This window comes from Embiotoca jacksoni, unplaced genomic scaffold (assembly GCF_022577435.1).
Source record: "Embiotoca jacksoni isolate LCO1_2020_lvr unplaced genomic scaffold, fEmbJac1.0.p SCAF_1, whole genome shotgun sequence".
NCBI classification, from domain to species: domain Eukaryota; kingdom Metazoa; phylum Chordata; class Actinopteri; family Embiotocidae; genus Embiotoca; species Embiotoca jacksoni.
The window spans coordinates 15,012,066-15,027,148 of NW_027185229.1; the positions used below are offsets into that span (position 1 = coordinate 15,012,066).

The 15,083-nt window shown below is 36.8% G+C and overlaps 1 protein-coding gene across 3 annotated transcripts in view; it reads right to left on the reverse strand.

Moving 5' to 3' along the window:
* Positions 1 to 1,299: 1,299 nt before the first annotated feature.
* Positions 1,300 to 15,083, reverse strand: part of LOC138193158 (bis(5'-adenosyl)-triphosphatase-like) — a 276,788-nt gene continuing 263,004 nt past the window's right edge. For all 3 annotated transcript variants that reach the window (XM_069141228.1, XM_069141058.1, XM_069141141.1), the window contains 2 exons: positions 3,907 to 4,017; positions 1,300 to 1,511 (listed from right to left, as the gene is read on the reverse strand). In XM_069141228.1, the coding sequence (XP_068997329.1) occupies positions 3,919 to 4,017 (99 nt within the window). In that variant the 3' untranslated portion in view covers positions 1,300 to 1,511; positions 3,907 to 3,918. The remainder of the gene's footprint in view (positions 1,512 to 3,906; positions 4,018 to 15,083) is intronic.

Here is a 15,083-nt window from a genome sequence, read left to right on the forward strand (position 1 = left end):
ATTTTACCATTTTGAGGCCGCCCTACAAGACAGTCAAATAAACAATACCCTGTTTCCTTTACTTTGTTTTGCTGCAAAATATGTGACGAAGGATATAAGGACTTTGACAAACATTGCAGTGCCGAGAGAATAAAAAAGAAAGGACACTAGGATATGTAAACAGCGAGAAATGCAAAAGATTATGACACGCACTCAACAGGATAATCTAAATAAGTTGTAAAGTCCAGTAAAACGAACAAGAAGCAAGGTAACACAAAAGTGTAAGCCTTTGTAAACCAAAGTCATGAAGCATTTCTCTTACCTACCAATCAGAATCAATGAAGTGTGTCCAGCAAAAGGTCCTCCGAAGTAGAGTGATTGTGCGCCTGATGCCGAGATGGCAGGAAAAATGGGAGGTGTGTGCCCATTGAAGCACCTGGCAGCAAGCGGATGGGGGAACGAATTGGCGGCCGGGGGGGGGGGGGGGGGGGGGGGGGGTCGGTTTGGAATCTGTTGCGGTTCTCCAACAGCCACTGCAGGACCAGGCGGAAATGGCGGTGGGGTTTGTGGCGGTTGGCAGAGTAGATGAGGATGTTATCCAGGTGCACAAAAAAAATAAAATAAAAAATAAATATACATGTCATAGATACATAGATATATATAACAAGGTTCCCTTATAACATTTTCCGAGACAAACATGTATAAAGCAAAACGTATCGTACCTGTCACCGAATCTTGTGGAACTCCATAACTAACTTTTGTTTGCCTAGAAGAATCATCATTGACATGAACACATTGAAATGTGCCTGATATGATTCAAACCAACCTAATACAGTTCCTTTAAATTATATGTTTCAGTGTCTGTAACCAAATATCAAATACAGCACTCCTCCTTGGGTATTCTTATTCATTTCCTAATCCTTAGTGACTGTTGTAGATATTTTTTTAGAGCAATCGCACAGATCTCAGAGCATCTGTTCTTCCTAGTTAACCACATTTTCTGTTCATCTTTGTCCTCTGCTGTGGCTGACCAGCAGCACAAAGATAAAGCTAATTTGAAGTTGAATTTGAAGACATATGCAAGGCTATAAAGACAAGTATTTTCATTCTTGATGAATAAATGTATCAATTAATGATTGTTCTGTGTGAATTGTGCGAAATGTGAATTTCAAGTTATTAAATCTAATGGCTGCAAGAGCCTGCCCTTTATGGAGCTTCTACTGGCATGTATTATTTGTTAAATATCTTAAATCAATTAAGGATTTAAATGGTCACTGAGTAATGTTCTGTCAATTGACCAATCAGGTAATGGGCTTACAGTTCAATTTCAGTTTGTTTATGTGAGCTAGAGTCAGTAATTACAAGCTGTTTACATTTTAATTTGGAAAACAAGTACATCCAAACCATGCTGCAAAAAAATAAAGTAATTCAGATGTAATCGAATATTGGAGAATATTAAACTTTGCATTAATTTCAGGTGTTGGTATTGTCTTTCAGGCACTGCTGACCCTGGCACCAGGTTGAACACCATGCTGGAGAGAAAAAAATAAAGCATAGTTTTAGTTACAGGGTTTTACACTTTTTTCTCCACAGTAATTGTGAATTGGCAAGTGTAACTTTTAGAGAAACTGTGGCATGAAATATTAATGCATGTGATTAAACTTCAGAATTGGGAAAATATTTTCATTTATTTTCCTGTGAGTAAACCATAAGTTAAATGAACATGTGGGGACATCACTTCTGACAATTATTATTTTTGATAGATGTAATGGATGATGAATTACTGGACCTTAACTAGTACTACTGTGATCAATACTGACTTATTATGCCTTAAATCTTTTTCATGTCTTTTTTAAATGTGCAGACATGCAAAGTCAAGGTCAATTACGCTAAACATCAGCTGGTAACATGTTTGCGGTGCTGATGCAGATATGTTTACCATTTTCACCTTCTTCAGTTTAACATGCTTACATTTGCTTTCAACTTTAAGCTTTAAACTTCTTGAATAAGCTTACCAAGTGTTACACACATTATATTGAGCAGTGGTCCAGGTGTATTTGTGATTTCTCCATGGACATGAGTAGAGGTAGCATATCAAATCGTGTCAGGAAATCGACAACAGACTCTGAAAATCCTTCAGAAAGTCAACAGCAATAAAGTAATAAGTCTGGAGAGGCTTATTAGTGACATTCACGTTTCCAAAGGAGCGAAATGTCACTGTCCAAGACCAAATAAAGCGCATCAGGTCAGGAACCATTAATTGTCTTGGCCAGGTGCTAACATGTAAACATGCCCCACTCACCTGACTCGGTACCTGCCACCTCTTTCTGTTAACCAAAAATGTCATGCAAATCTTGATGTGCGCTCTCTGCTCGAGTTTTAGGTGCATGAAGAAATCGCAGATATCTTAACTTTTTGATCCACCCTCGTAGCATTAAAGGCAAAGTTTAAGAGTGATTAAATGTCATTAGTTCTGCTGGTATTTGGCCTTAGACCAATGTTTTGGCCAAGTTGAAAGTTTGACCTGATAATGGCCCTAGATGAAAATGTTGGGATCAACAAAGTCATAAAACCCCCACACCAGATTTAAATTTTGTATCTTGTCATCTTTTTCACGACTTACAATTAGTACTTTGTAGAAGCCTCTTTTTCCAGCAGTCTCTACTGCGTTTGCACAGCTGGATTTGGGCAGTTTATCCCATTCTTTTCAGCAGATTCTCTTAAACTCCTCAGACTGCATTTATTTGTGATTAGGTGAATTATTATTTTCATTATTTTTTTTTATATTTCAGGCAGCTGGGCACTTGAGTAGAAATGCTAAAACACTGATCATTTAAAAAAAAAAAAAAAAAAAAAAAAAAAAAAATCTTCCAAGCAATATCTTTTTGGTTTTTAATAAGTTGAAAGCTCCATCCCACTCTGCTCAAATATTGTACATTTTTTCAAGTAAGCGTTTTCTTGTGCTCGTGCCTGCTACACCCACCCAGCCTGCTCCCAGTTCCCCAATCAGCCGATCAGCCCACTCAATATACTCCTAGGCTGTGTTTCAAATGATGTGACGGTGTTAACGCACAGTAATTTCAGCAAAAAATTTTCACATGCAACGCTGTCACAAACAATAATTTTAATTCCTGACTAATATATTGATCAGTTATTAATTCCTTTGTTAGATATCTCCAAAAACAAACTAAAATATGCATTGTAAGACATTACATATAATGGCTGCAACAGCCTCCCCTTTATACAGTGTTTACTTCCATGTATTGTGCTCAAAATGTTCCAAATGATGTAACACTGTTACATCACATAAAATAGTGTTAGTAGGTAAGTACAGTAGTCGGAACACAGAACCAGTCTGCCCCTACCAGATTGCCAGATCATACGTTTTTGTATTTCAGAGAGTAAGCTTTGGTTCCCTAGTGTTCTGCTTTTTGTCAGCTTTGGACTATGGCTTGACTTTGTACGTCCTCTCTCCTTTTTCCACTGTAATGTGTTCACTTGCCTGGTCTTTGTAATTTCACCAATTCTTTGGAAGTAAAGTTCACTGTTTGCCTCATGACCTGCCTCAGTATTGTGTGCTGGGGGCTTCTCCCTTGTGAAACTGTGACTCCATCAAAGTCTGTTTGAAATGCCAGTTGGTGCCAGTCTGTCCAGGAGATTATGATATCTTTGGCAGGATAAGTACAAACCTTTACCTGATTGTGGCACAATAACATGAGTTGGAGACTGCCAGAGTTGTTGTATTTCTTTATAAAATTTAACTGCAATCCACCAAATAGTTGGTGGGATATTTTAATCAGCACAGACAAATAATACTATATCAAGAGCTAAAACTTAACATTAGTCAGTGCCTTAATGCCTTAAACCTATTCTGCAGCAGTCTGTGACTGCTTATTCTATTGTCAGATGTTGTTTTTCCTCCTTTACCATTTAGGGTTTCTAGAGCTGTTTCCTCAAATCTGAAGCTTCTGCTGCCATTTCTTCTTCTGATCTCCACTTGGAGGAAACGTCCTCGTCTTCTCGATCGTGTTTCTGCAACTGAAAAAAACAAACTGATGTCAATCGATAAGAACGGAGTCATTTTGTTTGATTTTCCATTCAGTATTAACCTGGCCTTGAAATCGTTTTTAAATGTCTGTTGAGCTAGGTTTAACTAAACTTTCAACAGTAATGTTTAACAAGTGCAGATGTTGTTCCTCAACAGTTCCACTGGAGGCACACGATGACGATATCTCTTCTTGGCCAGTATGAACAGCTGGAACAGAACCGTGACCAGTCTTTCAATGTCACTTAAACATGTGAATCCATTAATTCAACAATGGCCAAAATATTTTATTTGCAAACCATTTTATCATCATTTCAGCTACTACAAGCTATTACTTTTAGAATACACAATCTTTTAATTTGGTCAAGGATGCTGTTACAATGTCATCACTGCCATGATTCAAAGGAAATGATTTTTATTTGTTTCTAAAATATTATGTAATATGTATTAATTTGCTACTATGACTTGTATCACGCTGTGGAAATTGTTGACATTACAATTTATGTGACTTGTAATTTTTACAAGTTACATGAAGATCTGACATTTCTATGTAGTTGTTCTAGCGGTGGTGTCTGGCAGACAAATAAGTCTAAATTTATGAACTGCGAAATGTTCTTGCATAACAAGAAACAAACGAAGCCAGAAGGTAAGCAGATTTCCTATCACAAACATCTGTTCTCATGGAAGTTAGAGTGTGATAAGATTATTGTGACACACTATGAGAGGACAAAACATTAAAACAAAATGTACTGACACATTCCGAGTCAGTCCTTCAACCTTTGTGAAGGACACAAAGAATGTGTCCTTCATCTTTGTACATTATCGAACATAAAGAGGTAAAAAGGTTAAAAAAAAAACAACTAGTGTAACCATTCTAATATTGTTAGCATTTTTACTGTATTGGATTGTGTTTGAATTTTACTATTGTGAAGCAATATTTTAAACTGCAATAATGAAAGGCCAACAAAAGATTATCATTGCAATCTGGGAAATTCTGCATGCAGGAAAGTCTAGATTAACAGCACCTGCTCTTTTCTATAAGTACCTTCTTTTGCAAATGGGACCTTATAAACTTTAGTAAAACTACAAACCACAATATAAACCTTTTGACACACTGGATTCTAGGCTCATATGGAGCAACAGAATGTACAGCTCTTTCAGCTCACTCTCCTAAAAGTGGGAGAAGGAAATATCAGGCAGGACAGAGAGAAATAAATTGCACTTGATTAACCTCTGGTAAACCCATTTTCTCCTGTGGCAACTGGGTGTTGGACTGCACACAGGCTGCAACCCTAAACGTCAGACAGGACACGTTTTCATTAAACAGTGACCCCCACAGGGTGACCGAGAGGTTGTCTTGACCTCAGCACCATCCACATTCATAGAACAGATAACAAGTCCTACATAGGTACTGTAGCCAACAGCCAATATGCTCAATGACACAAACGGTGAGCAACTATAAGTGAAAGGCCCTGCATGCAGGAATCTTGAGTGAAACCAGATTTGGTTAAGACCCCAGCCTGTCCATCAACCTAGATCTGAGTAATTTAATTGTACAATTACCTTATTAGTCACAGGAATTTATCATGCTACTGTGGTATTTTGATAAATTAAGTCATTGGTGGAAAGCTTCTCATGAAGAAAAATAGCTTTGTTTTATCTTGATTTACATTGTAACACACAAAGATAAGTGTTTCCTATGCTCGTGGACTTTATCATCCCTCAGCTCATCTTAAATGTTGAAAATCATAAACATTATTGCTGAACTGAGAATACATTTATCTGGATTACAAACAAATGATCCTTTACAGTTTTCTTTGTTTTAAGGTGAGACTTTAGAATTTAGACACAGATGCAGAATCAGTATTAAGCAGGGCACTTTTTTCTTGCCTGCATGACATAATGGTTGCCCAATAATCTGTGGCAACAACTCATTGCTTTGACTTTGGAGTAAGCTTTGTAACTCTGTAGATACATTTTCTGAAGGTAAAAAAAATGCTGCCAATTATCTATATAACTGTCACAGAAGGAGATGGCACAAATACTGAGTGAGAACATTTGCTCTAAAAAATGACTGCATTTTCAAGACTCCCTAATACAGAGCCTGGCAAAACAAACAAGTTCATTTGCTTCCACTATAGTCAATTGACACCAGTATCTCATTGTAAGGGAACGCTAAGCTTTGGTTTTAGATTACTACTGTACATAGAGCTAAAGTGTTTTCTGCAAGGCTATTTCCTATCTGTTTAATTGTTCACCTTATCTTTAACACGTTTAAGAAAATAAAAAATAAAACCTCAGCTGGAAATGGGTAGCAAACAGCTGTCTCCTGCACTCAATCCTATTTTATCTAACCATCCACCTAACCCATCTCTTCCTAATGACGAAAAATTTACATAGATACAAGCCATGTATACCAGCCTCCAAAGAAGTGAATTTTACAGTCATATTGTGTGCACACTTTGACATCTTCATCAGTCCCACACTTGGTCATAACTGCTAATGATTTTGGTGAGTTCCTGACCTTTCCTCTCAAGCTGCTGCCAAGAAAGACACAATATCCCCTTGACCATTACTGATCTATGATAGCATATCTGAAATGGCTGAATGGCTGTGTTAGCATGTAATTAGCAACTAAATTACTGATCCCCATAGGATGAATAATTATGTGTTGTGTAACCCCTTGACTTTAAGCACCACCACTTGGATAAAATGTTTTGTTGTACACAAGAAATACCACCCTTTACTAATCTGACAATATGGCCTGTTCTGCAGTTGATATGTTCAGACAAAAAGTGCATTTATAGCCCCACAGCTGAGAAGGCTGTAGAGAGAATGCAAAATAAATAAATAGTGAAACATTCAGAAGCTATAGACCATTACAATATCTTCTGTTTATATATGCTGTTGAAAAGGCTGGAGGTCAGAACGTTGATGCTCTGGTGTGACTAAACTTTGCTTTTCTGGCAGAAACCAGGTCTTCGGACATGTTCACCACAACATTTACAGAAACTAGTAGGCTGCATGCATTTCATTGTTATGGAAGCTGAAGAATAGCTGTTAAATGTCCAAATATTTGTGTTCTTCAATTTGAACTGCATAGCTATTGTTTTATCATGTAAGATAAACAAAAATAAATATACAAATGTATTTGATGTACTATTTTGCCTATAATTTATGTGTGTGCTATCATTATTTAAAACAAATGGCATTCATTGGTTGAGTAGATTTTTTTTTCTTTTTTTTTTTTTTTCTAAATCTTCAAGTTTGACTCTCAGGGTGTCAATTTTAATATCTTGGAAGAAATAGTTGACAGATATCTCTGTACATCAGTTTCCAAAAAATAAAATATCTGTTACCAGTGTGTTCAGTACAGTTTCTAATTTACATAGAGAAACAGAAGGCACTACTTTTATATTTTCTATATTTAGCTCATTTGCTCGGTGTCCTACAAGCCCTTGAAAACTATTGGCTTTTGTTCATTTAAAACCAACAACGACATTTACTTACCATGGCCAATCACTGATTATAATTACCACAAATTGACCCCTAATAGACCACAACAAGTCAGGTTTGCCTCATATTAAAGTAGCAATAAAGAAAGTCCAAACAGTTGCTATTAAGATTGACACATGAGCTTAATGTTCATTTCTACAATGACTTGCTTGAATAACTACCATGATAGCACTGTAGCATAAACACCAGATGTCTGAACAGATGAGGGTTTTTCCCCAAAGAAAGTGTGTGCGATTGTGGATGTATTTCAGAGTCAGAGTTGCTGTCGTCTAATTGTGTACGTTCTTTATCTCTAATGATCTCCACCAGGAAAGCAAAGTCACGTCTAAATGACTGAAGTCTGTGCAGGAGGGATTTGATCAGTGCACCACGACAGCATCTGAAGTGCCAAAATTCTGCTATCAATAAGCAGCACAAAAACCTTGCCTGCCTCTCCCCCTGAGGAATTGAAAAATATGCAAATGACTCCTGACAGATACTGTGTCAGAACAAAATGCAGTGTGTGATGTTTGGCAGTGTTGATGTAAAATAAACTCACCAAAGACCACCTTACACCAATTTGACCTTGGCCTGTCAAATCTGAATACCTTCATGTAAACAAGTAACAGCTGCTTTTTTGGGTCTAAAGTCAATGAGAAGCTGAACACAAATATCTCAAGAGACTTTTAAAACTCCACACCTCATGTATTTGCTGCTTTATGGGTGATAAATCAGAGAAAGTAAATTTTTAGTAGGGAGAGAAATTCAAAACTTCTTCCTAGACTAAACATAATACATATTTCACTAATGACAATTACTTATACGTATGACCATGTGATATTTCAGTTTTTCTTTTTTAATAAATTTGCACAAATTTCTACATTTCTGTTTTTTTTCTGTCAAGATGGGGTGCTGAGTGTACATTAATGAGAAATAAAATGAACTTTTTTGATTTTAGCAAATGGCTGCAATGAAACAAAGAGTGAAACATTTAAAGGGGTCTGAATACTTTCCGTACCCACTGTGTTAATAGTAAATCACCAGACTTTGAACAGTTATAATAGGCCGTCTGTTTAGATTCACAGCATAGAACTAAAGTTACATCAAAGGTAAAAGTACTTTATTCATCATTTTAACAAAGCATAGGTAAACATTCTAATGTTTTACCATCATTAGCAGACGGTAAGCAGTGTAATTACTGCAGTAACCAGGTTATTTTTATCCTCTAAACAACTTTGGAAAACTAGTTTATTTCAGCTTATGTTATTGTTATTATTATTATTATTATTATTATTATTATTATTATTATTATTATTATTATTATACGTGCATATTAACACCTCTCTCCCCACAATACTGAAACCAGAGAACATGGGAGCATCACAATAATTGTCAGATGAGGGCAATAAACACGAGTAGTCAGACAATAAGACAAACTTGGTCAAAGGTTTCACAAATTCAATTTGGTTTCATTTGTCACATACTAAAAAAATATCTTATGTGCTGATGCTTCCGGCTCGGAAAAAAAGGAAAATAAATCAAATTTAAAAAAAAAAAGAATCCAGGATAAAACATAACAAAAATAATCTTTGAAAATGTAAATATTTCCTAGTTTTAATCAGATCATAAAATCACAGTTTCAACCACACGTAAAGTAGCAGCCAATCAGACAAAGCTTTAATGGATTAAACCCTGTCTGATCTGACCACTCAAGTTTGTTGCCCTGTTGAACCTAGTGGTATGTTGCAACATCTGAGAATATGCCATCTAATTATACAATGACTGACTGAACTAACAGTCAAAGTTATGAAAATCAAACCCAAGATTCAACCCTCTGAACCACTATTCACCGATCAAACTATTTTTAGCACAGCCAGACATTTACAATAACTGAATATTGTTTTTCACCGTACACTTTGAATGTTACATTCAAGCCTTTGCCAAACGAGTTCACTCAATGCTGCTCAAGCTCATTATTGCAAGATAAAGCTCTGTTTCACAGTACGCAGTCTTTAAGTCTGGTCCTTGGGGAGACATATCTGCACTAACTGGATGAATGTATACTGGGAATGCTCTTTGGGCAGAGTATCTGCACTACCGATTTACACCCACTGAGATATCTTGCATCTCTTTTAGCCCTATGTGAACTTTAATGGGAAAAAGAGTAATAGAGTAAACAATTTATTGCATGCGCAAATTCCGTGTGCAGCTGTACACTGATTGTACACCTCCGTCAAACCACACAAAGTGTGACTTTTTTTTTGCTCTGTGATGTTTTTTGTTTTTTTTACCAGTTTAAGTGCTGAGGTTAAGAAAATCCTGATGTTAAGACTTTATCATGAGTACAGGAAAAACAAGGATATGTATATGTATGTATATGTCACATGACATTGTCATGTAGACACTTATGATAGTAATTATACTGCACATCACATGCAGATCATCATATTATAGTTGTCATATTTTTTTTTCATTCAGGATGAATATTTAATAAAGTATGGAATTATTTTCAGAGGGACTGCCAGTGCACTGACCAGAAGGACTGAATTTAGCAAATGACACCATTGTGACTTGTGGACATTTTTGTATTAACTTTGTATTTCATGAGAGAAGTTGAATGGGTGTCAATGGAGCAAAAGGCTTTTTGGAGAGAGCCCTTAGCGGCCCTCAGTGGAATTGCAGGTTAAGGCACTTCCACATTGGCTTCGGTTTTCAGACCGGCAGGCTATGTCCATTTTTATACACGGTCTACCATTGTTTCCTGTAAAATTGATGCTCTTAAGGCACAAATCAAAAACCTGCAAGCCGCTTAAGTATGTAATTTTGAGAAATTACAGTCAATTATAACTCTGAAAGGATAATTAGATGCTCTGTGTGGGTGGTAATACAATGTTTCACTTATTAAATGCTTGCACCATTCTCCACCCTTGGCATTCAACTTCCTTACAGAGGGAGTGTAATAAGCAGGCCTATTTTTCATAAATGTCTGTCTTTACTCGTGGACCACAAAATTGCTGTTACATTCAAAGTGATATTTCTAGGATTTAAGATTGAATTGGATTTTTCTCATGACTGAAATGATGCTTAATTTTGTATGATATTGTAATTGAACTATTACAAATATTATCATTCCTGTGTTCTTTATGGTAGTAATGTTATTTGCCAATTTTTTAATGTCCTTTTATATTTTTATTCTATTTTATACTTTCTTGCGCTGCGACATTTCAGAATGTGTTGCTGTTAATATCGTGAAGTACTTGTCAGTGTTCTCACTTTCTTTCTCAGCAGAACCTCTGTGTGTCTGTCCTTCACTGTGTCCAGAGCAAGACATCCTGACTGCCCAGATTTTCCATAGCATTTAATATAGATTCTCACATTTAAACAGAATAGGATATATATATATATATATATATATATATATATATATGAAGTCACTATAAACTCAGTAAGGAAAATATTACAACTTGGTTATGCTGCTTCACCTTTGCTCCTGGCAGAAGGGATTCTTACTTCATATAACACGAGGTCCTTGTCAGGTACATGTGAATATAGGTTGTTTGAAGCAACTGAAAAATGCTGTTATTATATTTGTATGTGTGTGTGTGAGTGAATTTAAAAATCTCCCCAAGTAGTTAGATAAAAAAGATAAATGTCTGTCCTCTGAGAGTCACTGGCTTGTGTTTGCATATAACCGTACTAATGTGCCACTAAAGCGCCGTTTCCACTGCCAATACCAATTTGTATATATACACAAGAGTATATATAAGAGTAAAGATAGTTTGATACCTTGCACTATCTTTTGGATTTCCACTGCAGATAGTATCCCCTCATTTTCATAACTAAAGTGCCACAGAATAAAACTGCTATGACATCATTGTTCAGTGCAACACACAGTGGCTGAAACATTTTCGTTGGCACTCCTCCTCAATTGACCACGGCGACGCGCCATGTGCGCATGCAGTGATGCAGTGTTTGTGGTGATGCTCTCTGACCAGTAAGTGGTCTGCAGTGTTTTCATGTCACCTTTCAGTATTGTTCCAGCTACCTTGATAGACATGATACCACAAATAGTACCAAGTATTAAAACGTTTGCCCAATGGAAAACCAATACAAGTGAGTTGTGTCAAACTGCGTCAGTGGAAAAGGGGCTTAAGGCCAATTCAGAGAGCTGAGGTTGCAGCGGTGGCAGCGGAGAAGTGCCACCTCTCAATGGACTCACAGAGCCGTCTCAAAATAAGAGCTGTCACAACATCAATGGGTGCATTTAGACGAAGTTGTTGAGTTATTAAGTGACATTGATTTTGTTGTGTGAATTCGTCTTCAGAGGGGCTGCTCTCCCTACCTCGCTGCTTGCATCTCTTTTCTTGCGCACCAGCACTTTTCACAAGCTGGCAGTAATCTTTTGGCAGAAGCTGGATAGAGTCACCGCAATGGATGCTCCGCTGTACCTACTTGGTTATATAATATTGGTGGATTAAGGCTCGGGATAGGGACAAATTGATTGACAGGGTAACAACCAATCACAGCAGCATGGAGTTCCTTTCTTACAGCGGATCTCATCTAGGACCAACAGTGTTCCTGTTAGCTAGGCTCTAAAGGGGCACAAAGACAACACAAATTGGGTCAGATGAGGACACAACAAAGCTTGTAAAATATTCAGTCTGACCAACACTTACAAAAATTGTAAGTATCTTATGAAAGTATTTTAATAATTATGCATAACAGTGCTTGTCCTCCCAGTGTTATTTGTCCTGCCTTGCTGCATTTATGCCACAACCAATGTTTAAACAGATAATACAACCTAACTGCTTACTGTTTCATGAACTCTGGAATTCATAAGAAAACAGCTGAAGTCACCATTAGTCATCTGAATGGGATTTTATTTTTCCATTCAAACGGCATTCTGTTTGTTCTAACGAAATAATGAGAAGTTAAATGGCCTTGCTAACTGATTATCTTTGCTGACAAACCAAGTTTGGAAAGGCTTGTTTTGAGCCCTGATGCCTCGAGGAGGACTTGTATTGAGTACCTTATATTGTCTTACACATTTGATTACAGCTTTCATTTATATTTGCTCTCTTTTTAGTTTGGTCATTAATAAACTTAATTGATGTAAGACAGCAAAAGCCAAATTATAAACTCATTGCCTTAGAGATTGTCCCGCACAAAAAACGTTGATAGTACAATGATTGGGTTCCAGAGTTTACCCTTCACATCTGATAACGATTGCACCTCCACTTTTCCACATGCAACACGTTCACTAACACCAAGTCCTTCTTCTCTAGGGGAGGTCAGATAAATTAGACCTTAGTTGATGTAAGTCGTCCTGCTTGATTATGTTTTTACCACTTGGTTAGCCTTGCCTACCACTGTCAAAATATTCCACATCCTTAAAATATTCCAGTTATGCCATTTCTCTGTCCCTTACTTGTTTCAAGCCCTGCCTTTTGGTAACTTTGGGAAGTCCAGCACAGATGGAGGTGGCCTGGCAACCCCACCAACTTTAAGATAATTCAAGTCTGCAGAGATACCCATATCAATTTCTCACTACTAAAACAGGGAGAATGCTCTGACTTTTTGTCTTGTTCATTATTTATTTACATTATATTATATACAGCAACCTATACTGTATACTTTTCACAGCTATTTTTCTTTGCTGGATTTCTAGCTTTCTAGGCCATCACCCTTTCTGTAATATTTTATTTTTTAATGCACCTTCATTGCAATCACTCATTATTTTGTCCAGCTGGCCAAAAAGCCCTCTTTAAGCAAAAATACCAGATCTCATTGTAAAGACCTATTTCACACTAGACATTCTGACATGAAAATTATAGGTATTATTAATGATGGCTGCATTTCACTTAGGGGAGCTACTGGAATAGCTTCGTGAAGCTTTGGTAAATGTTATTAACAATACTGGTTTTCCTGATAAAACAAGGCTTTTATATTATTCCTCTCCTCCAGATGACATAAAGAACAACTTGGCACATACCTCTTATGCTGTTTAGTTTTATGTCTGACTCTACAGGACATCAGACTATATATAGTCTGATATCCTGAGCTGGGGAATGTAAACATACAGTAAACATAACTATTTTGACTATTACCACATGCCTATTACAGTGGTGACGTTTGAAGAAAATATATTTTTCAAGAGGATATTTTGTATATACTCATTAACAATCCCACAGCATACGCTTCAGTTTTTTTGTTATTTGTTTTGCATTTTTGGCCTATATTTTCTTCGACGTGTTACACAGGGTATGGGACTACAAAAAGAACACTGTGTTGAAACAGTCAATAGCAGTTATTATTATGCTTTTCTTCAGCTTTGTTTTTCTGAGTCACAATATTTCAAATGAATATATAAAATTGATCAGTTAAATGAGTGTAATAACATACACAAGATTGCACGTCTTACAGACACGCCATCAAGCACTTCAGTTGGGGCTCCATACAACAGAAACAAATATTTTGATTCTTATTGGTCTCAGCTGTTTTAGATCAGTGTGACTGGGTACATTTGCTTTGCTGTGGTACCTGATTGTGGCTTCCTTTGTACGTAAAATATCACCTTTCTGTGGCTCACCACCAAAAATCCAGCAGTGAGGTTAGCGATTTGGCATCTTCTTGTGCCGGGGCGAACATGGTTTGGGGTGTGTGTTAGGCCAGTAGGATTGCGGTTGGCCCAAAAAGGCCAGAGTGGCTAAATGGCGGTGTGCTGGCACTGGAGTGCTGTCAGTGCACGTGTTGGTCAGACCGAATTACATAGTGTTGCCGAAACATATTTCCATCGTTGGCTTTGTTTTCTGGATGCTCATTAAAACTGACCCTGAGCTGCCACCTCTCTTCAAATGAATAAAATTATTATCTGTTGCGAGAGAGCCAGTTTGTGCCTCTCACACAATCTGTTTATTTCAGGGATTTGCATTAATACATACATGCGTCACACTGTTGGCTGAATGAGTGAAATCAAAGTGAGACATTTTTGCTACAATTAATTCTTAATTTATATATTATATATTTTTGAGAATAATTACAGTATGAACCATGCTTGGTTTATTTCATTTTGTTTGGGTTAGTAACTGAAGATAAACATTGTGAAAACTGATTAAAAAAATAAAAAATAAGATACACTGGAAGGATTATTTTTATAGTGGCATGATATTAGAATCTTTAAGTAATACATTATTTGAAAAGTATTTTTTGTTCTTCAAAATTTTGTTCATTATATTGTTGAATTAAAATGTGTTGATTGAATATATTGTAGTTTTTCTGTCACTGCAATGTAACCATCACCTGCACAAAAGTCCAAAATGTACCTCGGCTGCAGCAAAACATCTTTATCAGCACATAGAGCCTCAGGTCATCTTAAAAGTACAAGAACGTACAAAGCAGGACACCAATGATCTACAGATAAACTCCAAAAAGCTTTCACGCCACAAAACTCACCAGGCCGAATAAATATTTTCTCCCCTTCCGGCTGGGGTTTGACTCGATCTCATGGTGTGAACCAGCTGACCTCTGACATTTCCGTCAGTCCGACAAAGTGAAACTATCCAGA